The 25,073-nt window shown below is 38.9% G+C and overlaps 1 protein-coding gene across 1 annotated transcript in view; it reads right to left on the reverse strand.

The window, feature by feature from the left end:
- Positions 1–574: 574 nt before the first annotated feature.
- LOC139742697 (cation channel sperm-associated auxiliary subunit delta-like) overlaps positions 575–25,073 on the reverse strand; it is a 37,126-nt gene continuing 12,627 nt past the window's right edge. The window contains exons 7-13 of the mRNA XM_071653225.1: positions 21,775–21,827; positions 21,450–21,506; positions 20,774–20,917; positions 6,365–6,464; positions 3,910–3,999; positions 1,391–1,542; positions 575–785 (exon numbers count right to left, since the gene is read on the reverse strand). Coding sequence (XP_071509326.1) covers positions 575–785; positions 1,391–1,542; positions 3,910–3,999; positions 6,365–6,464; positions 20,774–20,917; positions 21,450–21,506; positions 21,775–21,827 — 807 coding nt within the window. The remainder of the gene's footprint in view (positions 786–1,390; positions 1,543–3,909; positions 4,000–6,364; positions 6,465–20,773; positions 20,918–21,449; positions 21,507–21,774; positions 21,828–25,073) is intronic.

Consider the following 25,073-nt stretch of genomic DNA (forward strand, 5'->3'; position numbering starts at 1 on the left):
ACTTTTTGTTGGTTTTGTGATGCAGGATCACACACATATAAATATATGTAACACCGCCCCCCCCCCCCCCCCCCTTGATAATTCCTGACAAATTTTGTCCATATTCAGTCATCAATTCTCAAGGAGACGATGAAAATGTGAAAAATACTCATGATCATCGGTGAATAATCGCAACAGTGATAAACGAAGTAGGTTGGAACTATTCATCAAGCAAACATTTAGGCAGTTCACATTCATATTTCACAATCACAATGTCACTATAATAGAATGCATCACGATACTGTGGGACTGATAATCAACATAAGTAAAATGAACAAAAATAAGTAACAAACGGGCCTTGGAAGTGATAAACCTGGAGTAGGAAAAGCGTGATGCTAGAATAAATCATTGAAAGAGGTGTTTTAAAGTACTCGCATAGTCTCCCCACCAAGAAGAAAAAGTGAAATTATCAGTGAAATAAGCACTGACATTTTGTAATTGAAAAGTATTGAAACTGGTTAAAGTGTTAAAAAAAAAAACTGTTTCGTCTTGACGCAGCATGATTGCTTGTTATACCGCAGTCACACATTATGGGCTAGTGGGGAAATTGCGGGGCATGGGATTTTCGTTGTCCGTCTTCCTCCTCCTCGGTGTCCTTTATCTGGACGGTGTAGTAGATGAAGACGATGGCAACGCCGACGAAACCGAGAAGACAAGTAATCAACATCACTTTCATGGCTGAGACAGCAGAAGGAGGGAGGGCTCCGTACACCTCCACGGCGAACTGGGTGCGCAGATGGCAGTAGCTGGAGAGGTATCAAAGTGGCCGACAAAAAAAAAGAAAATAAAATAAAACTAACAAACAATGGAAATGACAACCAACCGAAACACAATCAAATTGCATAATACAACCTAGAATTGAAATTAAACGAAAGGCTGAATTCGAGATGTGCATCTCCACGGCAAAGCAGATGAGGGTATGGCTTGGTGTGTTTGTTTGTTTTGTTTTGTTCCTCTGAGTCAACATCCCTCGATACAAAGCAATAGTTAATAATTTACCATCGAGATACTGTAATCCCCCTTGACTTTAAGTCCATCTTGGAGAAAAAATGTCGTTTGCCGGATAGTATTCATATATGTGATTATTTCACCTTTTTGCCTCATGAAATATCTTGCGTTCCAAAAGTCACAATTTCAATTCGTCTAAAAGAGTAAAAGTAGCGTTTGATATGATTATTTCTATAGTTCATAAAAATCATAAATAATCCTTTTGCATAACAAACAAATCAAGAGTGGGGAATGAGTGAATTAAACACAAAGAGTAGGAGAATGACTATGTTCACTTTAAATTAAATACAAAGTTTCCCCAATGAATATGCTATCACGATGTTCATTCGAATACAAAATTCACCTGTAGCGAGGGTCGAGCACCGTAACATTGAAGACGTAGATGGTATTGACTTGCATCCAGACTATGCCGTTTCCAGTTCTACTCCCCATTACCTGATAGGCGTGTTTGTCTTCGAGGGGTGTAGCCCCACTCTCGATACAGCTCCTATAATTCTACGGGAGACAAGACATCCGTAGAAGTTGCCAATAAGGAGGATTCGCTTTAGTTTTCTTTGTTTTGTTTATTGGTTAGATATTGGAGAAAAAAGAAAATCTGTCTATCCATTAATATCATGTTGTACATTGTTGTTACAAAAAAAAAGAGTGACGGATTTTCATGTTATCTCCGCAAGTTACAAATGCACATAATATTAACAGAATCAATGAGCAAATACACAAACTGCTATAGGTCCATAACGTCACTGAGCTATGCCTCTGAAAATAGCTGCCACTGTGAATATAATCATGGAAATCTGACAGTATGAACACTGTGATACAAGTGAAGCTTTCGTAGAGTACGATATTGTCATATTTTAGTTGTTACGTTGCTAATATTCCAATATTGCTTGCAACAGAACAAAATGCCATCATTACTGATTATATAAAAAGTAGACTTCAAGTGTTAAGTCGAGCAATATTGACCACACAATCAAAGTCATATGACAACGAAAGTCCAGGGCCCCATTTCACAAAAGGTTGATACGATGACAACTCTTGCTGGAATGGCAATTGTCATGGTAATGACAAGAATCCGGCTTCCTGATTGGCTGTTGCTAGTTGTCATTCCAGCAAGAGTTGCCATCCTAACATCTTTTATGAAGCGGGGCCCATATTACCATTTCTTCTAATTAAAACAAGGAAAAGTAGAAATTACGCGGTGCGTAATATATGTCCCCGCCGGAAGTAGCATTTAGTAGTAAATGTACAATATAGGTAAAAAGATCAAGGTCAAAGGTCAAAGAAGTCAATGGTCAAAATTCTATGTAAAAGTTTTGAAGCCCTCACCTAGTGCCATCACATAAAGCAAACGGAATCGAAATCGGGTTAGAAATGGCGAAGGAGTAGCATTTTGTAGCCAATGTACAATATAGGTAAAAAAATCAAGGTCAAAGGTCAAAGAAGTCAAAGGTCAAAATTCTGTGTAGAAGTTTTGAAGCCCTCACCTAGTGCCATCACATAAAGCAAACGGAATCGAAATCGGGTTAGAAATGGCGAAGGAGTAGCATTTTGTAGGCAATGTACAATATAGGTCAAAAATCAAGGTCAAAGGTCAAAGAAGTCAAAGGTCAAAATTCTGTGTAGAAGTTTTGAAGCCCTCACCTAGTGCCATCACATAAAGCAAACGGAATCGAAATCGGGTTAGAAATGGCGAAGGAGTAGCATTTGGTAGCAAAATGTACAATACAGGTCAAAAATCAAGGTCAAAGGTCAAAGAAGTCAAAGGTCAAAATTCTGTGTAGAAGTTTTGAAGCCCTCACCTAGTGCCATCACATAAAGCAAACGGAATCGAAATCGGGTTAGAAATGGCGAAGGAGTAGCATTTTGTAGGCAATGTACAATATAGGTCAAAAATCAAGGTCAAAGGTCAAAGAAGTCAAAGGTCAAAATTCTGTGTAGAAGTTTTGAAGCCCTCACCTAGTGCCATCACATAAAGCAAACGGAATCGAAATCGGGTTAGAAATGGCGAAGGAGTAGCATTTGGTAGCAAAATGTACAATACAGGTCAAAAATCAAGGTCAAAGGTCAAAGAAGTCAAAGGTCAAAATTCTGTGTAGAAGTTTTGAAGCCCTCACCTAGTGCCATCACATAAAGCAAACGGAATCAAAATCGGGTTAGAAATGGCGAAGGAGTAGCATTTTGTAGGCAATGTACAATATAGGTCAAAAATCAAGGTCAAAGGTCAAAGAAGTCAAAGGTCAAAATTCTGTGTAGAAGTTTTGAAGCCCTCACCTAGTGCCATCATATAAAGCAAACGGAATCAAAATTGGGTTAGAAATGGCGAAGGAGTAGCATTTTGAAGCAAAATGTACAATATAGGTCAAAGGTCAAGGTCAAAGGTCACAACTGAAATTCTGTATAGAAGTTTCAAAGCTCCCATGTAGTGCTATCATGTAAAGCAAACAGAATCAAAATCGGGTTAGAAATGGCGAAGGAGTAGCATTTTGAACATTTTGATCACACACGGACGCACGGACGGACAGACGGACACACGGACACACGGACACACGGACACACACACGTACGGAGCCCGTTTCATAGTCCCCTGCTCGAACTCGTTCGGCGGGGACAAAAAATGAAAACAAAATATGAAATGATAGCAGTTTTCTTTAGTTTTAACAGGTCTAGAGAGAAAACACTCTTCTTCTTTTTTTCATCGCGATGCCTCTTCTGCTCATACATCATACAGTTCCATTACATCTATCTTTTTTTTTTCTGTTCCAGAAAAACTTTGATCCACGTTTGCAAGTCCCCGTCCTTTAATCGCAGGTACACGGTAAAGGGAAGGGACAATATTATTGAAGATAGACATTGCTTTCTTACCACCCTATTCCAAGCTGTGATATGGTCTTGAGTATCATTCTGGAGTTGAAGCATTTCAACCCAACTCTGCGGTCTTCTGGTACAGCCAGCCTGAAAAGGAAAAAAGGAATGAAACAGTAAGTAAACCGTTAACCCAAAGTGAAAAAAATCACGTGATTTTCATTTGATGTCACGCTTCGTACCTAAGCTACAATGCATGCTCGGCGACAATCATGCTGTTAAACACGTACAGATGTGGGCGAGACAACAAGTCGTAATTCATATTTGACAAATAGACAAACAGGGAACAATGCCTTTACAAGTCGCACAAATCTGAACTGTACCGATTAAAGTCAATTGTATCGTAGGGATCTAATCGAAAACTTTCTTCCTTCAATGCAAAATGACGGTCATGTAGAGTAAAAGAAGATAACCAAGATACAGGGCTTTTCACGAAGAACACAAACTGTGGCAACACTGACGGACTAACGAGGCATACCTTCGCAACGAGAACAAAGTGCAAAACTTGAACTGGTCATATTTGCAATTTTGCAATGAGGTTTGATTGCCATCAGTGTTTTCAAAGTAGCATAAACGGAACTATAGGTTGACTGACCATGCTTCAGATGGCTAATATGTATGATATGATATGATATGATATGATATTATAATGGTATGATACGTTATTAAAGATGTGGTGGCTGATACATGTCAAGGGCAAAAAGACACAAGTGCATTTTTGCGACATACATACTAATTTAAAACTCACAACTCAATTCCATTTCCCGTTTTATGCTACAGCTATTAACTAAGTTCGACTGATTTCGTTGCATTTTTTGTTCTTGTCGTTGTTAATCTGAGAGATACTTGAGAGAGTTCTATGAGGTTCGCTTCAAGATTTTGCGATAGAAATCTAAAATTGTCATTGAATTGACGCCCGAGGAAGTCTTTTCACGAAAGTTGTCATATCTAGCCTGCCATAAATATCCGCAAAACGCGACAACGTGAGCAATTGACCTCTCATGGGGAAAATAGCAGTGCAGACACACATAAGAAGAAATGAAGCATTCCTTTCAAAAAGATTCTATCAACTTTCAATGGTAAGGAGAAATATCTGGATTTTCATTTCAAATGCTTTTAAGTGTTTTCATGCAATGACTTTATGTCCCATTGTAGTATCCCATAAAAGAATAAACAAAATGTGCCTCGAATAGAATATACCCCGTGTCTACACTGGTTTTTCAAGAATTCATTTTTGTTTAAGAGATTTCATTCAGGTAACAGCACCTTTCGAATAAAAAAAACAACCACACACTGTGATGTAAAACATGTAAATGTTGTTTTTAAAAGTAAGTATTTTCTGTAACTTTGTAAATTTTTCTGGTATGATTTGCTATCTCTACACATTCTTTCCCGTTTCGTTCATCTCTTCAAAGAATTCATTAGTATATAAAGGAAGCGCTTCACAGCTAATAATCAAGTACTATGTGGGTCATATGGCAAGGCAGGAAAGTTTGTAAGCCTTGTCATACTCTGGGATCAAAGTGAGGTCAAGCATGTCCATGGGCCTCTGATTGGATCCTGCTGGATTTAGCACCCTTCAGAACAAAATAGAAATGGATTTACCTTCTTTTGGAACAAAACTCAAATTTCATCGCATAAATTATTTCTCCGTTTTCTCACAAGAATCTAAATACTTTGAGGAGTTCACTGCAAAGGACTACTAAAAATGAACAAGGCAAGTGCCAAAATGTGTCTCGCCCATTTGCGTAGAAGAAATTAAAGTTTGTCTAATTCCCAGAAGTTCATTGACCCTGCCTTTGACCTTTGACCTTGTGGTGACCTTCAACTCCGCAAGGGACATCCACCATCCAAGTTTGGTCACAAACGGACATAGGGATCAAAAGTTATGAGCCATAATTGAAACGAGCCGTAATAACTTAAAATTGGGCCCTAAAAGTTCGTTGACCCCTGTATGTGACCTTTGACCTTGTAATGACCTTCAACACCCCAAGGGACATCTACCATCCAAGTTTGGTCACAAACGGACATATACATCAAGAGTTATGAGCCATAATCGAAACACACCGTAAAAACTTAACATTGGGCCCTAAAATTCATTGACCCCTGCCTGTGACCTTTGACCTTAAGGTGACTTTCATGTTTAGTGAAATGTGTAACTTTGTATAACCACTCTTCCCTCCAAGTTTGATTGAAATTGAAGCCCTCCGTAGGGAGTTATTCAAGTTTTTGTAGCGTTACGGACGGACGACGGACGGACAGACGCCGCAGGCGATCCTTTTATCTTTCCTCACCTCCGGTGGGCTCGACAAAAATTAATGTATTTCTGTCAAAAAGACTAATGTGACGAAAAATTGGATATAGCCCCTTTTGGGAAGGACTCTTCACGTTGAAAACATACATAGGCCTATACTAGTATCCAATCTGCTACTCAGATCTCTATCGCAACAATTACCTGCATAGAATTGAGACGGTAGTCGTAGTTGTGGACTCCATGTATCTCAATCAGGGCGAAATCGGCTTCTATGACTTCGACAAACTCGTCGTCGATATATCTGTTTGGCCATCAGTAGCGGGTACGTGGAGCGAGGGAAATCAAAGAGGAAACGAGACATGAAAACTCGTCACATTGAGGACGAGTTAGGTGATACGCTTGTGGTCATCAGATGACAGTCATCTGTGATCGACAAAGAAAAGAATGTGATATAGGCACCTTGAAGTTATATTGAGCGTACATGCGAAACCGTTTCTGTAACCACTCGGCCACGGGTCATCCACGGAAATGGTAAGACAAAAAAAAAAACAATGTATAGATATAACAGGGGGAAAGTCAATGCCCACTCAACCAACGTGGCCGTGTGAACATCTATTGCATTGCTAGACGGAAAAGCGGCCTTGTAACGACTGAGGTCGCTATGCCATTTCTGGCAACTTGGGAAAAATACGTCCCGGAGAAATAAAACCTATAATCGGCTGGTTTTGATACCTTGCCTTTAATCACAATTTTCAGTGTAATGACGTCATCAAATTACAAAACAATGACATCGTCTTGAAAGACAATTGTTCAAAGTACAACACCTCAGTCGTCGTCATTACATACTATGATCGGTTTGACAAAGTCAACCTGCAAAATTGTGCTGCAGTCGAAGCAATGTGGTCTCCAACACACAAAAAAGAGGGATATGGCGTGTGTGTGTGTGTCTGTGTGTGTGTATAGGTGCGTTTATATACGTACGTGATTTCTACATGGACGAATATGTAATACAAAATTGAAGAAAAAAAAGTAAAATAGCTAAGTATTTTGTTTCGTGATCTTGTGGGGTTCCAACCCGCAACCTTACGTCTCTGAGACGTCGCCTTTAGCCACTCGGCCATACGTCTCGACGAGAAAATATGGGGAACGTAAACTTATGTATGTGAAAGATACATGAGGAATCGTTTTGTCCACATTCCATTTTCATTTTCAGTTTTAAACTGCAAAATTGTCAATCTGATGAGGAGATTTCAAAGAATAAAATGCATGATTACTGCAGCTTATTGTCTCAGCTACAACATACTAAAGTTTCAGAGGAAATGAAGCAAAATCAGCTGAGATAGAGGTGCTTAAACGTTGTCAAGTCAATGCATGGTTTTTAAAAAAAATCACCTCCCATAGACATAACACGTAAACTTGTCCGATTTTGTGTCTTTACTTTTATCACAATTTAAAGTATGATGGCGTTATCAAACTAGAAAACATCGATATGGATTTGAAAGACAGTTGTTTAATGTATAATATATTAATCGTACGTTGTCAGTTTGCTATTGACATGACGATCAATCACACGAATATGAGGCAGCTATTAGTACCTGTATGAAATTATTATAGGCATGGTTATCAAATTCCCTTAAAATTTCCTTATTATTGCTTTATTTTTACACACAGTTAAGCTATCTCTTTAAACTCGTCACAGTTTAATGAGAATCATGAACATCATACATTAGTACCATATTCAGTTCCATAGCTGATCGCGTTTGCTAATTAATTAAGATTTATTGTCTAGAATGTGCCATATGGCCAACCTGTATACACACGTGGACACACAAACACAATGCTAAATGTATGTATCAAACCTCTGTAACACAACTTTGAACTAACTGTAGAAAGTATCGCTGCACTTATCATACATACTTTTTATCATTATCGGAAACTCCACAAAAACCACTAATTGACAAATAATCACCAATACAGAAGACTGACTTATTAAAAGGAACAATTCAAATACCTTTTTTTTACAATGTATAGCTTCTTACATGTATAAAATCAGCACAAAGTAACCACGACTACATTGTGTTACTGAATTGATATGAAAAAATTTCATTTTGTTACAATATACCATGATCAGCTTGAAAAGTCCAGCCTGCAATATTTTGCAGCAGTCGAAGCAATGCAGTCTCCAACGATAAACAAAGGGATACTGTGTGAGTGTGTGCGTATAGGTGTGTTTACATGCGAACGTGACTTCTACATGGACGAAGGTGTAGTACTCCATTGAAGAAAAAAAGTAGAAAAAAAAATATTATTTTCTTTCGTGCTCTTGTGAGGTTCGAACCCGTACGTGTGCAACCTCACGTTTCTGTGACGACACCTCTAACCACTCGGCCATACGTCTCGACGAGAAAATTAGAGGTACGTAAACTTATGTACGTGAAAAATGAATCAGGAATCGTTTCGTCCGCATTCCATTCTCATTTTCAGTTTTAAATTGCAAAATTGTCAACCTGATGAGGAGATTTCAAAGAATAAAATGCATGATTACTGCAGCTTATTGTCACAGCTACAACATACTTAATTTTCAGAGGAAATGAAGCAAAATCATCTGAGATAAAGGTGCTTAAACGTTGTCAAGTCAATGTATGGTTTTTAAAAAAATCACCTCCCATAGACATAACACGTAAACTTGTCCGATTTTGCGTCTTTACCTTTAATCACAATTTAAAGTATGATGACGTCATCAAATTTCAAAACCATGACATGGACTTGAAAGGCAAATGTTCAAAGTAAAACATATCTGAATTTGGGGTGATATTAAGCTTAAACAATAGAGATACGAGTAAATGAATGTCAGAAAGAGTACCTCAAAAAAATTAATTCCACTTTTTTGATTTCAGATGATGATATGATGACGTGATGAGTTTTCCTGGCAATATTGGTACTTGAAACGTTATTTCCAATTCATATGCTTTTGTAATATGCAATAGAAATATAGGGTCAATGGACGATTTAAAGAGCTATGGCGACATAAACAAAAACATGTTTTTTCACTATATTTGCAGAAAGACGCGCGCGCGGAATTTCAACTTTGACGCCAGTGCATTCCTTTGTTATAGGTCAAAATCGATCGGAAATCAATGGATATTGTTACTCAAAGTATCAGAAATCCAAATCAGTCAAAAAAATTGCATTTTCATGTTGGTTACGCCCTCTGCGCGCGAAATTGCGCGGACGGACGCGCACGCGAGAAAATGTTTGAAACGCTTAGAATTGTCTGAAACTTCGAGATTTCCCATTGGGAAGTCGTTTTGAGCCTTTTAAAATTTCGACGCGCGCAAACGCGCGCGTAATGATGACCTTGGTAACTAGCGTTAAAACGTAAGATAGAGCCTGACCTGAACTTTATGTCCACCGAAAATGATACAGAAATGATATCTACTTATGAAGTTATGATCGATCATGTGACAAGGTCCGAAAATCACAAAATGGCGCCTAGATGACGTCATAGATATGTTACTGTCATGGAAACCTTATTGTGGCTAGATATTGTTATGAGACATGTTGACTGAAAATGTTATGTTATTCCGTAATGTCATTGTTGAGATATTGACGACACAAAATGTGGCAGAAAGAAAGAAGAATAAAAAAAAAGAGAAATTTTGACAATCACAATAGGTGATACGCTGATAGCGTATCACCTAAAAATAAGGCATGAAGAATGAGATGATGATAGTTGAAATCAGATAACTTGGACATTTGGGAGGGGAATTTAGGGTGGTGGTGTTCTTGTCCGGGTGCATGTCGCAAATTCGACAACCATGAGTCACAGAGCCCATGAGTTATACAGCCCCACAAATCATACAGCTCAGAGGTCATACTAGTAGAGCAGATAAGCCGAAGAATTGTGCAAAATTTGACTAAAGCATGAAACTTTCACCATTGTTAGTACATGCTATAAGATTAATTTTAAGATCAGGAGGTAAGTCTGAATTGACCTCTGATGACCTCCAGAGGTCAATGACTTCAAAATGTAAGAAATTTGATATTTTGCGTCATTGGTTGATGATAAACACAATAATGATGTATTAAAACTTAATTTTTGTCACAGTGAAATTGTCTTTATGTTCAACAGAGCCTGACAGGTTTCTACCTTTGACCTCTGACGACCTCTAGAGGTCAATGACCTCAAAATGTCAGAAAATTGATATTTTGCGTCATTGGTTAATAATTGACGCGGTAATGGTGTACTAAAACTAATTTTTGTTACAGTGGAATTGTTCTCATGTTCCACAGAGCCCTGACAGGTTTCTACCCTTGACCTCTGATGACCTCCAGAGGTCAATGACCTCAAAATGTCAGAAAATTGATATTTTAATGCGTCACTCGAACATGATAATTATGTACTAAAAACTAATTTTTGTAAGTGGAATTGCCTCAATGTTCCACAGAGCCTTTCTAGTCAGGTTTCTATCTTTGACCTCTGATGACCTATGATGAGGTCAATGACCTCAAAATATCAGAACATTGATATTTGGTGCAATTGGTTGATGATGAACATGATTAAGATGTCATATTCATTTGTATTACAATTGAATTGTTTTCCCAGTCCACAGAGCAAGAGAAATTACTCACGTGTCTCTACCTTTGACCTCTGAGGAAGATGACAGGTCAATGACCTCAAAATATCAGAATATTGATATTTTATGTATAGTCAATGGTCAACTTATACCCGATGTACAATCATGCATTATGCTATTAGCATTTATGCTATAGTAGAAGAATCTTGTCATTCCACGGAACATTGGTCAGTACCCTGTGCATTATATCCAACTTTGACCTCTCAGGACAATGAGAGGTCACTGACCTTTTAGAATACTAGTATCAGAATATGTGTAGGCTTGGGCCCTACCTGTATTGATGTTTGGCTTCATTGGTTTAATCGTAAATGCTTAATCATGTACAAATCACGCCTTGACGTTTTAATCAAAGTATGTATGCATATTCCACAGAACATTGGTTTATACATGTAGTAACAGGTCTCTGGATTGTGAGAGGTCAATTACTTCAGAAATAAAGCTTGATTGTCTTGAGTGATGGCAGTGACCTTAGATATAAATTTTATGTTTGGGTTAGTTATGCAGACTAGCAAATATAGGCAAATATGGCCATCATCTCGACACTCGAGGAAAACAAGGCCCACGAGACTGATACACATCAGAGCGTTTAATCCATTCAGTGTAGGTCTCATAGACCTTTTCCCCCATGTATGGGACTCATCATGGGACTAGTGTCAAGCTCATGGGCAATTTGCATAGTTTCCAGCTGGTGGGCCTGTATTGGCCAGTGTAAAACTGGTGGGTTGTTTCAGTATGACTGCGATGAATGACTCATGGTCCTGGAGTATACAGTCCACAGCTGCGACATCATGAACCATCTTGAAAACTTCGACATACTGTGAGGCCCAACATGCATTCCACATGAAGCAATCCTGTGTTTTGCAACTAGCTATTGCCATCCGAGACCTACCCAAGGAATAGATAACCATTCATGGCAAACCATGGAGAAAGCGGATTGTGCAAAGTATTTCCGAGTCTACTCCAATAGGAAGCTCAGCTGGAAGCACATCGCCACAGCAGCTTAAAAAGGCTATACTTCAACCAAAGACTCTCTCCAGACGAAGATATCATAAAGTTCAGGTGCTTTGCAACTCCGCACTGCTCAGGACTGTCCTGGAATATGCATGCATCATCTGGGATCCATTCAGCCAGGCAAACATCATGAAGTTTGGAATGATCCAGAGAAGATATGCACTCTTCAGCTGCAATGACCATCACATGCAAAACAAGCAGTGTTACAGCCACACTTAAAAAAAAAAAAAAAAATTACAATGGCAATCCCTGTAAGAAAGTACAGCACAGGCAAATTCAGCGATGATGCTCAGCATCAAGAACTCCACAATATCCACTCCGCAGGAAGTTGTGGCTCCATTGCTGCATTCTTCAAAAAGGGCTAATGACCAGAAATGTCATGCATCATTTGCAAGAACAGAAAGTAGGCCTACTCCCCACTAATTTTTTTTTTTTAAGTCGCTACCCTAGGCCACTGTCTCTTGTAGCTCTTTGAAACACTTCAGGAGATAGATACTCAATATTTAGCTCTGCTTTTAAAGATACAGATGTCTGTCTTTTTGTTTTTTGTTTCTGTTTGTTGTTTTTTGCTGCATATAGCTCTTTGGATACCTTTTTTAACCAATTAAGAAAAGGCTCCACGGCAAAGTATTACAAGATTACACAGTATAATGAAGAAGAAGAAGAAGAAGAAGAAGAAGAAAAAGAAGGAGAAAGAGAAGAAGAAAAGAGATCTGCTGTCAATGATGCAGAGACAATACAATCAGTTCCATGGTAGATCTTAGTCGGCACTGCAAAGGTTCGGATGTCTCTGTTGGCAAAAGATATTCTAAAGCTCCAAGTAAGTCCTTGGGATGGTTTACATTGTCTGGGCATAGAGGGTTGGGTTGGGTATCTGTTTTTTTTTAATGTTTGTTTTGACCACCCGGCATGGATCTCCAAGACAAAAGAATGATAATGTGTTAGACCCTGCCACCACCGTGTTTTTTTAATAGATTTTGATATTACAGTGTAGTTGAGAAAAAATAACCTCTCATTATCCTAGATGGAAGTCAAAATTGAACAGAGTGTGGAATACTCTGCATACAATTTTGGACACACACACACACACACACACACACAAAATACATTTTTTCGGTATATTATTTCATAAACAGCTGGCCATTACAAACCATGGCAATGAGACCAGACATCAATATTCTTACATTTCGATGCATATCTTTCAATATCCTCCAGAGGTCACAGGATAATTACTAATGTTCATGTGAAATGAGTACACGCCTTTTGAGTTGCTCGCTTTTATTGCTATAGAAATACACAATATGTGCATCATGTCAATCATTAAATAATGTATCAGTTTCATTTTCAGTCTTGGATTATTCTTTTCCACGTGTGCAAATAAAATCATGGCAAAAATGTGAACAACTTTCACATCAAAATATAAACGAGAATACTAAAAAAAGAAATAGATGTAATAACGTGCAAAGCAAATACCAGGCCTACATCATCTTAAGGTGTACAGGTGAAGGAAATCACCTTATTAATAAACAATTTTGATACTTGACTAGGATAGCGACCACTGAACAATATTGTTTCTTACAATTCTCTCTTCTTTTCAACAAGTGGAATAAAACACATGCACATACCGGGGCATCAGTTTGGAGGAGGGGTGGGGTGATGGCAGGGATAGTTGACCCCCACCCCATTAAATGGTGATGAGATGATATGACATGTGGACTTTGTTTTCTTGTGTTGTTGTTTTTGTTTTTGTTTTTGTTTTTTTGCTTTTTTTGCTTTTCAGACAGAAAACTGCCCAAGTTTTTCACTTTAAGTGTGCATCGGATTATTGCAAAATCTCCCTTCTGTGAGAGGGGATATCTCCTTCCAATAGACTCCTCCCCCCCCCCCCCTCCCCCTCCTTGGTTCCTTCCACAGATATAACATACTTTGGGGATTGATAATTTCCCTAATTCCATGAAAAATGTTTTTGAGAGATACTCTAATTTGAATTCTAAAGATGAAAAGGATTTCCTATATATGCACGAGTGTTCATTTTGGAGGGCAAGAGGCATTTGCCCCGCCTCCCGAGAAAATATGGGAGGGGAAAGGGTAGGGGCATAAAACTTTGTGTACTAGATGTATGTACTAGATCTTTAATTTCAGTTCCAACATATTAAAGAAAATCCCTCTTGTTGGAAGGGGTAGGGTATCTTTCAATTCTCGGTTTTTACCCTTAGATTCAGTACACTCCTTTTACTGATAATTTCCCAAATATTCCATCATAAATGTGTATACAAGATTTTTTTTTTTAATTTCTATTCTTAATGCAAAGGCTCCTTCGTATGGGAAGGGTTGGGGGACAGCCCCTTTCATACCCCCCTCTCGCTATATCAACCTCCTCTCCATGCATTGATTATGGCTACACTTTCGGGGATGGACATTTTTTTTTTTCAAAATGGTAGTTCAACCAAGAGTGTTACGAGATCATTGAATTACAAACAAAAGAATGCAAAAGCTCCATAATGTGGGACGGGGATACCTCCACCCACATCCTTCTGTCGATAGGTCTCGCTCCATAGATGGCTGACTTACTACACCTTTCTGATACAAATTTCGAGATATTCCTTCCAAAGTGCATGTGTGCTAGATCGTTGAATCTCATTTCTCAAAATACAAGAGTTCTCTCGAATGAGAGTGGAATACCCTACCCTCGCTAGCGCTGCCCCTGCTAGGTTCCCATCCATATAGACTTGGTAGGCCTACACTTTGGCGATCCATAATTTTCCAAATATTCCCCAAAACGTACGCATCAGATTCTAAAAAATTCAAAAACTTCGTCTTCGGGAGGAGGCGGGGAGAGATGCGCCCACACCCCATCAACTTCCATATAAGTGATGACGCACACGTTAAACAAGAGCTGCACTAAATCATTGATTTCAGGTCTAAAACTGCAAAAATCCAATCCCCCACCCACATCCTCCCCCTCCCTCTCCGCTCCACTCCTTTGCACAATGGACTTATGCTTACACATATTTTCCAAGTCCCCCCCCCCACGTGAAAACAGATCGACACCCCTTGCTCTGTGCACATACCCGACTTAGATAATCTGAAAAGTTGTGCGGAATAAGTAACCACTTTTTTTTTTGCCACAGAAATGCATGGTTTGTAAGCCCTACATTATAAACAATGAACTACAGTATTAACAATCCGAATATCAATATCAACATCCTCACATTTCATTAGAGGTATGTGACCATGTGTGATTTTCATAGGTGAAAGGTAATGGCTCGTTAATAAGCAGGGCCTGCGGGTGATTTCTAGAACATCATCATGTTTACCATTGATGATGCCAAACTATTCTGATACTTTGAGGTCATTGACCTCTCGAGATCATCAGAGGTCAAAGGCAGAAACTCGTCTGTGTGCCTTGGAATATGAAGACAATGTAAAACAGATATGCTTGTTTTGTACATCTTTACCATGTTTGACCTCTGACCAATGATGTCATAGCTCAATATTCTGATATTCTGAGGTCATTGACCTCTCAAGGTCATCAGAGGTCAAAGGTAGAAACCTGTCTGCTCTTTAGAGTATGAAGATAATTTCATTGTAAGACATATGCTTGTTTTGTACATCTTAACAATGTTTACCATTAACCAATGACATCACAAATCAATATATTTTGAGGTCATTGACTTCTAAAGGTCATCAGAGGTCAAAGGTAAAAACCTGTCAATGCTCTGTGGATTCAGAAAATGGTTTCACCGAAGTATAGATGCATGTTTAGTGCGTCATAACCACATATATCATTCACAAATGTCTAGAAACATCGATATTCTGATATTTAAAGTTCATTGACCTCTGGAGGTCATCAGAGGTCAAAGGTAAAAACCTGTCAGTGCTCTGTTGAATCTGAAAATGATTTCTCTGTGGAATAAACGCATGTTCAGTGCAACATAACCACATCTATCATTGACATATGTCTCCAAACATCAATATTCTGATATCTAAAGTTCATTGACCTCTGGCGGTCATCAGAGGTCAAATCAGACTTACCTCCCGATCTTAAAATAAATCTTATGGTATGTACTAACACTGGTGAAACTTTCATGCTTTAGTCAAATTTTGCACAATTCTCGTGTTTGAGGGCTTAACCGCTCTACTACACAGCCCACGAGTATAGTATAATATTGCCCACAAATTATACAGCCCCCGAGATAGACACAAATAAAGAGCACTCATAAGACCCTTTACAATAAAAAAAATGTATACATATATATATATATATATGTATTTGTCTTAGACTCCCATGCTTTTTGGTATTTATAGAGTGATTTATAATTGTCTTGCAAAAAGTTAAACAATTTGATTCTCCATCTCAACGAGAACTATACCATCACTTTAATTAGTGAAGCGAGATAGTTAAAAAGGGGAAAAATCTGACGCCCGGTCCATCGATCTTCAATATAACTGAAATGGGGCAAGCCTATTAAAGATAGCACAATGTCGTTATCAAAGATCTAAACTTGAAACCATACATCGTTTTTGTTTGTTTGTTTGTTTGTTTGTCTGTCTGTTTTGGTCGTTATGTTTTTGTGTGTTTTGTTTTTTTGTTTTTTTGTTTTGTTGTTGTTGTTGTTGTTGTTTTTTTTTTTTTGGGGGGGGAATAAAGAGTACAATGTTATCATAACAAAATAATCGGTTACAATCTCGCTCCCGGTAACGTGAAAGAACTGCCCCCTCCTATCATTCCCGTTATGTCATTAATGTAACAATCTGTAAAATAAATAAATAAATAAAACAAATAAGAAAATTAACAAAAAAGAATTAACAAAAAAATACATACACACTTATTAATAGTGACATACAGATGTCGCTATTCATCCTCTCGAACTCGTGGACATTATTTGCCTAGTGTCGGACTCATGATTCTCGTGTGCATAGTGTCGAACTCGTGGGCCTTGTTTATCTTATGTCAAAATCATGAGCTTTATTTTGTCTGGTGTCGAACTCACGGGCTGCATGACTCGGGGGCTGTATAACTCGTGGGCTGAATGACTCATGGACCTTTTTTTTTCGTTCAATGTCGAACTCGTGGGCCGTATGACTCCGAGTGTTGATCTCGTGGGATATGGCCCCTTCATTGGCGCCTAATGTATGTGAATGTGTATAAAATCATTTTATTTCGTCTTTCCGCATCCCTTGTTGTACAGTTGTATCCTTCTTTTGGCTTTTCATTCATCGTTGACAAAATATTTGCCCACACTTGCTGAAAAATCGACAAAGCAATGCTTACTTTAGTAATCGTAGATATTGCTTTCGAAGGCACTATTAGGAAGAGCATAAAGAGTCTTAGCAGTCGATAGCCCAGCGCTATTCCAGTTGCGCCCGAGTTTATTGGCAATATATCACATCGAGTACTTTTTTACTCGAGTTATATTTTATAATAAGATTTAATGCAATATTATCTAATCTGCATTCTGTGGTATAATACAGACATAGAGGTTTTGACATGAAACCCTTGACAATTGACAGATTTGAAATAAACAAGAGCAGCTAGGTTCCATTAAAAACTCCAGCCACGTGATTCTTGTTCATGCACCTGTACGGAATGACAAGAAGAATAAAAAGAACTTCTCTGATTTGCGACCAGATTATCAAACCAGATTTGTCACCAGATACAGTCTGTCGGGAGTATGTGCCAAGTTTGCGAAATTCTGTCGTTACTTCGCCTGTTACGACATACCATGTGATAATGCAGACATATTGTAACCCTTTACATTCTAAAAAGAACATAAAACATTGAATTTTGAAGTTCCATGTGCAGTTTAAAGGCCAAAGTATCCGTAATAATATCATATGCAAAGTAGACGACGTAATGGTTTTTTTTTTTTTTTCAAACAGAGGATATCATTGCAAGAGAAAGACATCTACTGAAGATTTATGTGCTTTCCCACGGACGACTGGTGAGATGACAGCATCATCTTCCAATTCGCATACATTATCATGTTAACTGATTTCTTTCTCTTTCCCAGTAACACAATGATTTTGAACCAAATAGTTTCAAAAACATTATGCACTTGCTAATTTTCTTTTTCTGCTTTGAATTTTGTTTATGTATCATGTATTAAGTTGATTTTTTCTTCAATTGTAGTATCAGAAAAAAAAATGTGATATCAGAATCAAAAATTGATTTGATTTAAGGTTTCAAATTTCTTTCATGAAAATAGCAATGCCTATCGTATCTTCTTCTTCTGCTTTTTGGCCAACAATAATGACATCGATTATTGTCAGTTTGCTTGATTTTTTTTTTCTATTATAAACATCTCGCTTTGATACAGACTAAATTGGGTAATTCCAAAAATAAGATACCAAAATGGTGACATGCTTATTTTGGCAATCAAATCAGAAAATCAAGTTTTTGTTGATTGTAGTTGTTTTTTTTTTTCGTATTTAGTAAGTCCGTGCAAAAGTAAGTGAAAACGAATATTCTAAAGTAAAAATGAAGCAACTCAGCATACAAAATAGCACTGTGTGTGGAAAAACAAGGTTCCTCGTTTAAGCGAGACACCGTGGTGTGCGCTTACACGAGGAACCTTCCACTTTGGCATCTCAATACCTATTTTACAACTAGAGTTAACACAAGTGTTATGTTTGTCTCAATGTAAGTGGTCATTTTGAAATAAAAAAATCAACCACACTATTCAAAGAATACACTACTCCAATTTTGGTCCAGGAAAACGATTCACCGAGGTTCTTCGTGTAAGCGAGACACTAACTATTCATTTTTTATTTTCCAAATAAACACTGATAATGGTTAGTGTTTGATGCTTATTACAGAGAAACCACAACTGCACCTTAAAATACCCGGATGAAGTGCAATTATTTTTGTAATATGACACACACACACACACACACACACACGCACACACACACAAATGAGCTATCAATGTGCTCCGACGTAATATCTCGCTTGACAATGAAGTCATCCGTAAAAATTGCAATTGACCGTATTTTTCATGTTCGTTGTTTTTTTCACCCAATTTTCTCTCAAAATCTTTAAAAACTAGTGAGTGTAACCAAAATGACAACAAACACTTTAGCACTGATTCCATCTTCGTGTAAGCTGTTTTCGAAACACCAAATCTTTCACGAGGAACTTAATTCTTGAGATTCCACGTAAAAAAAAAATCCATAATTTGATGAATAACTTTCATTTATAGTATTCAAAATTTGCTTGTCTTCTATCATTTTTAGGCATTAAAATAGATATTTATCCGCAAATCTTTCAAACTGGTATCAAGGTAAAAATATCACGCAATTTAGCTTTAAAAAGTCATGATTTTGCACTTTTTCGGGATTTTCTTTTTCAAAAAGGAAGACACTTACCTGAATAACAGCAATCAAGAGTTAAATTACTGTAGGGCTTATACTTTGTAGGCAATGGCATGACTAGACTAATAGAAGGGACATTAGCCAGTGTGACCCTTTTCATGGAATTTCCCATTTAGATGTTAGATGGAAAATCCGACACGTTTATATCTGCATCCGACGACTCCAACGCGGAGGAAGAAAAAGGGATTCACGTGGAGTACACTGTATTGTAAAAGATGAAGGAAAAGAAAATCACTCCTACTGGATGTTGTGCAGACATCTTGCGCTGAAGATCTCTCTCTCTCTCTCTCTCTCTCTCTCTTAGTCTCTTTCTTGCATTTTCCGATTTCATTATCGCGACTCTTCATTGTCAAAAGTATTTTAATGTATTGCATGTCGATGTGCACTGATTTCACCCCATGGCTTACATGTATTTTTGCTGTAGCAGTTGCATTCTGAGAATGCGTCTGTGCTTGGGTCTGATTGAGTCTGAATTTGTGGCATGGGTACTTTCTACGTCACGTCAACAGTGCATGTGACCACCTCTTTATAAGCGGCCCTGGAGGGTTACATCAGCACAGTGCTGTGTCATTGTCACGACGTCAACGGCTAAATCGCGATATCTATCACTTCTTTGCGCGTGCGCGTTTCCACCATGTATCAATTGGAAGCTTTAGATTTTCGCGACGGGGACGTTCAGAGGAAAAAAAAAACACATGTTCTGCTCATGCACAAAAACGCACATCAAGTCGATCTATTTATAGCTTGCGTCGTCTGAGTTTTTCATCATGCGTTCTGGGCTATTCTTACGTCCGCTCAATTCACGACGTAGAGAGCTACGGTACTTCATGCACCGATCATATGGGGGCGCCATTTTTTTTTTTTTTTTTTTTTTTTTTTTTAATGCGTTGCGTCCCTGCGTAATCTAAAGCTGCTTTTCTGCACAACGCAAAGGGAGAGGAGAACGTCCAACGCACTCGTCGTCTCAAACGTCCCCGCCGCAAATCTAAAACTCCCTAGTCTGTGGAGGCAGACCTGGCGAGGAGAGCGTGTGGGGGAGGGACAGTTCCCTCCTACATGGGGGAGGTTTTTAAGCTTGGAATAGCGCGATCTAGTACACTGTATGGACTGTGCATTTGAGAATTTCCGATCAAAAAAAAAAAGAAAAAAAATGTAAATATCCAGGAACAATGTCAATGGCCAAATCGTTGTATCTTTCACCCCTTCTTCCGCGTGTGCGTCTTCATTGTGTGTACAAAAGTCCACGGAGGTGGATAGCGCTCACCGACAATATCAAACAAAGTAAACGGCAGAAAATGGAGTTGTGACAGATATCACGATGAAGTCATATGTTTTCTTTTACATTAGGATAGAGATAAATGGAACGAACCAAAAAAAAAAAGAAAAGAAAAAAACGAAGAACTAGATTTTCTACTTGTTGCGGATTTTCGCCTTTACTGATCAAATTATGTGAGATCTAATGTGACTGACCTTCCCACTGCTACAAATTACAAATGCAACTGCAATACGTTACTCGTCCGAGCCACTTTGTGTCATGTGACAATACAGATCTATAACGAGAATGTTTTGAACCAGAGACGCAGCTTACAGATCAAAGCTGGGCTTGAAAACGTCGGAAAAGTAAGACATGTCCGGGCAGCCATGGGTGCCGTAGTCGTACTGGAGTTCGAGGTCACCTTGGTCTACATCGATCCCATTGATGCTTTCCATGAAAGTTGGGTCATATTCGTCCCTGAAAGACAGGCAAGGATGTGTCCGAGACAGGGGATAGACAAACATAGAAGCTTTGTGCCTAGAACAGTATAATTAATTTATCTGTGTCTTTCTTTCCCATCCATTCTATCTCACTCAGTATTGGGGGGGGGGGGCAAAAATGTGGTAGAATTTTTATATATGCAAACTACAGTGTTAACTTTCAGACATGGTGAAAGATTCCAAGGTTTCTGCCTCCCGTGCTTTCCCGAGGGGAAGTCCTTACCCTGGAAGTCTTTGATACACCCTGTGCAGACAAATCATAATCATACTAGTGCTCTAGAAGTGTCTGAAAGTAGGGTTGAATAACATTCCAATGTAAGGTGATGAGTTAATATAACGATATACAAATGGAAGGCTCAGGATAGAAGAATACCGCAAGTTTCCTTTGCAACCCTTACTCTTAAGAACTACAAGCTGATGAAAGACAATTTCCTTCCTGATTATGTTTCCTGACTTATTTTGACTCCTAAACTCAAAACAAGGGAAACAATGAGTTAACAATGGTTTACCTGTTGAACCTGTAAGCGTAATTTCGCAGGTAATCGCATGATTCTCGTTTCACCTGCCTGAAAGAAACAAAACAAACGCAAAGCATGAAGCTTGTACAAACAATGACCACATTGCCATGGCAAAGGGTGTTCCCTCTAACCAAAGTATCGTTTCAACTTGATTCAATTTGTCAGAAATATGATTTAGTCAGGTGATAGCATTTCTAATTACATGAACTCTCCAAGTATTAACATTCTACGACATATTATAATTTTTGAGAGAGGAATTTCTGCATGAATTGACCGTGCAGAAAGAGGATAGTTCATATTTTGAAAATGTACTCACTTTCGCTGTCTAATTGTCTTGCCCGGCGGACATCCAGCCACTACGAAAGCTTGCTGGAATAACAATATAAAAAAAACGAAACACGAGATTCCTGTTAACAATGATACTTCCGGTAAACGATGATACTTCACTTCTGCTTTAGAGTTTCTTCAACTCGAGGTGGTCATTTACGTGTATCCAATGCGTTTACATACATTTATTGATTTTCACTCAGATGAAATACTCTGCATACTTAGTTTGTCTTTGTATAAGGTTATCTCCCACGATCAGTTTGAGGCCACTTGCGATATCAAGTCGAAGCTTTTGACATACATTGTACATGGCTTCCTGCTTTTTCTTCCTCTTGAACCAAGATGTTTATGAATATATGTCATAAGATGGATAGTATCTGGTCTAAATACTTGCCGTTAAATATGTGTAAATGAAATACTTGTCAGGTATACGGTTTTACAGTTTTCAGCCATGCATTATCATTTAATTTCTTCTTGTTTGAATGGCACGTGTGTGGTGGACATTCTTTTATTCGTACTCTGAATTCCTGTGTGGCGGGAGGGTCACTAAAATCCATCCTCTACTTACTCCATGGAAAAAAAAAAATGTCATGTCAATATTATAACTCGTTTGTAACTCTCTCCTTCACGGCCTTTCCCAACAACAGCTCTCCAACTTCAACGCCTCCAAAACTGTGCAGTTCTTCGACTCGTTATCCTCACTAACAACAGGGATGATATTCAGGTTTGTTGAAAACATCGGAAATCAAAATTTTCAGGTGATTTTTATACAGAAAAAAGCAAAATGTGTATATAGACTTGAGGGAAAGAAATCTGAAATAAGACTTATATGTACAGAATATCATGTCTGCTAAGAAATCCTATCACATAACTCCCGTTCTTCAGTCCTTTCACTGGTTACAAGGCGAAAGCGCATCATCTTCAAAGTTCTCTTACTGGTTTACCACACAGTCCATGGATCCTCGCCACTCTACCTCCAGAACTCCATACATTTATATAAACCCCCTCGTAGACTCCGTTCATCAGGTACTTCACTTCTCTAGGTTCCTCGATCCTCTCACTCTTGGGGAGATCACAGCATTTTAATTGTGAATGAAGTATAATCAATATAATTTGATGTTGTTTTGTTCACTTTACTGCATCTGTGTATTATGATTTGGTTTTTATTTTTGTATTTCATTTGTTCCGATAAGTTATCGTATTTGATTATTGTGGTTGTGTTATGTACTGTTCATGCTGGTTATGTAACAGCGCCATGAGCATCATTTTTGATGGACGTCAGCGCTTTTAAGAGGCCACTATGAATTCATCAAGTTAATATACGAACTGTATTACCGATTACGGTATCTGAAATCCGTGAAGAGCGGAATCGAGGAGCACAACGTCTTTCACTCGTGGGTTGGCTCTTATTCGTCTAAAGCTCGAGCTCCCAAATTCATGCAACAATATGCTCTGATTGGTTGATTATAACCATGAATGGGGGCCCACGGAAGGAGTGTTCACATCGCGGCCCCTGTCGGGTCCTAACCTGCAAATCCTTCTACACTACACTACACTACACCACACTACTGTATAACCACGTCTACTACTACTAATCACGTGAACTCGTATCCAGCCTTAATCAATACGAATGGTGACAATTCTGTTGATGGGTCAAAAACATGGGTCCTTGTCAGGACCGGCCCTGAATATCATCTCATCAAACACTGAAGGACTTACTGGCGCCAAGCAAGATATATTGGCTGACAGAAATACTGCCACATTCTCTGCCGTCAGGAGAGCCATCTCGGATTCGCCCTCGCATCCCTGTCACCAGTCTGATCGTAGAGAGACCTCATGACCAGTATGGCAGTGCCGTCTTCGTCCGTGATGGCTTTACCTGTGGAGAAGTTCTCCCTCTCAGACACTAGCAACATTAAGACGCGTTCCATTAACCTCATCCTCTCCATAAGCTCAGTGTATAAACCACCATCTTAGCGTTGTGACCTTTACATTTGTCCTATAGATAAGATGACAAAATCCATATCGTGATTGGAGATTCCAACAGTCACAGCGTGAGCTGGGGTACGGAGAAACCAACGAGGATGGCAAATTTGCGGAGCACTGGGCAGATACAAGCCAGGTGTCTCTCATACATGGCGCAATGGTCCCTTCATGATTTAATACCTCAAGGTGGAGACATGGCTACAACGCACATGATGAACTCCAACCAACAGCATTGCCAGTCAATGTGAAAAAGTCGTCCACGACCCACTACCACACTAGCAACATCATCCAATCAACTGACATGACTCATAACAGCAGAAAAGCCTGGAAACTATCAGAGTCTTCAGGAATGACGACACAACCAACAGCCAAGAACACAGGTCCCAGCTGATTAAGTCGGTCATTAACTCCTTTTCAACAGCCAAGGAAACCTAGGAAACCCAGACCCAAAAGAACCATGATCCCCAAGGCCCTAGCAGCATTATGTTCTCAAGCATTGTCAAGGGTACCACGAATTCACAAGATATTTTAGCCTGAGTGAACTCCATGACGTCATCAAAACCATGAAGAACCATAAATCCTCTGTTAACCGATGAAGCAATTCGGCCGTAAGAGCACTTCAGTGGCTGCTTGACATGTTCAACTATTTCCTGAGCACAACTAACCTCCCAAAACTATGGAGGAAAGCCGAGGTCATCGCTTTGCTGAAGCCAGGAAAGCCCCCCCCCCCCTCCCGAATCTCCAAGAGCTAAAGGATTTTCTCCATGCAATGCCATACGTAGAATTTGTTTGAAAGTCTGCTTCTCAACCGCATGGCCTCCTTCGTGGATGAACGTCTCATCCCTTCACAAGCAGGCTTCACACCGGGGAAATCATGCACTGGCCAACTACTGAACCTCATTCAATTCATTGCAGATAGATATGAGAAAGGTATGATCATTGGTACTACTTTCGTCGGTCTCCCTGCAGCGTATAGAATCATTGTCCGGAAGGTCTTTGAGATGACTCAAGATGCCAAGTTGACACGCTTTACCCAATCATTGGGATCCGACAGGCGCTTTTTTGTAGTCCTCAATGGAAAGCACAGCCGCTGGCGCAGGCATAAAAATGGATTACCTCAGAGAAGTTTCCTTGCAACCCTACTCTTCAATGTGTACACCAATGACCAGCAAATCCATCGAATAACAAAAAGCTTTCTGTACACTGATGACCTCTGCATCGCATCCCAAGATGAATTCTTTGAGAAAGTAGAGAAGGAAATGGGTAATGCCCTTGCAAATCTAATTCCACAGTATTCAAGCA

Source organism: Diadema antillarum, unplaced genomic scaffold (genome assembly GCF_040938485.1).
Source record: "Diadema antillarum isolate AM-2024a unplaced genomic scaffold, OU_Dant_1.0 seq00001014_RagTag, whole genome shotgun sequence".
Classification (NCBI taxonomy): domain Eukaryota; kingdom Metazoa; phylum Echinodermata; class Echinoidea; order Diadematoida; family Diadematidae; genus Diadema; species Diadema antillarum.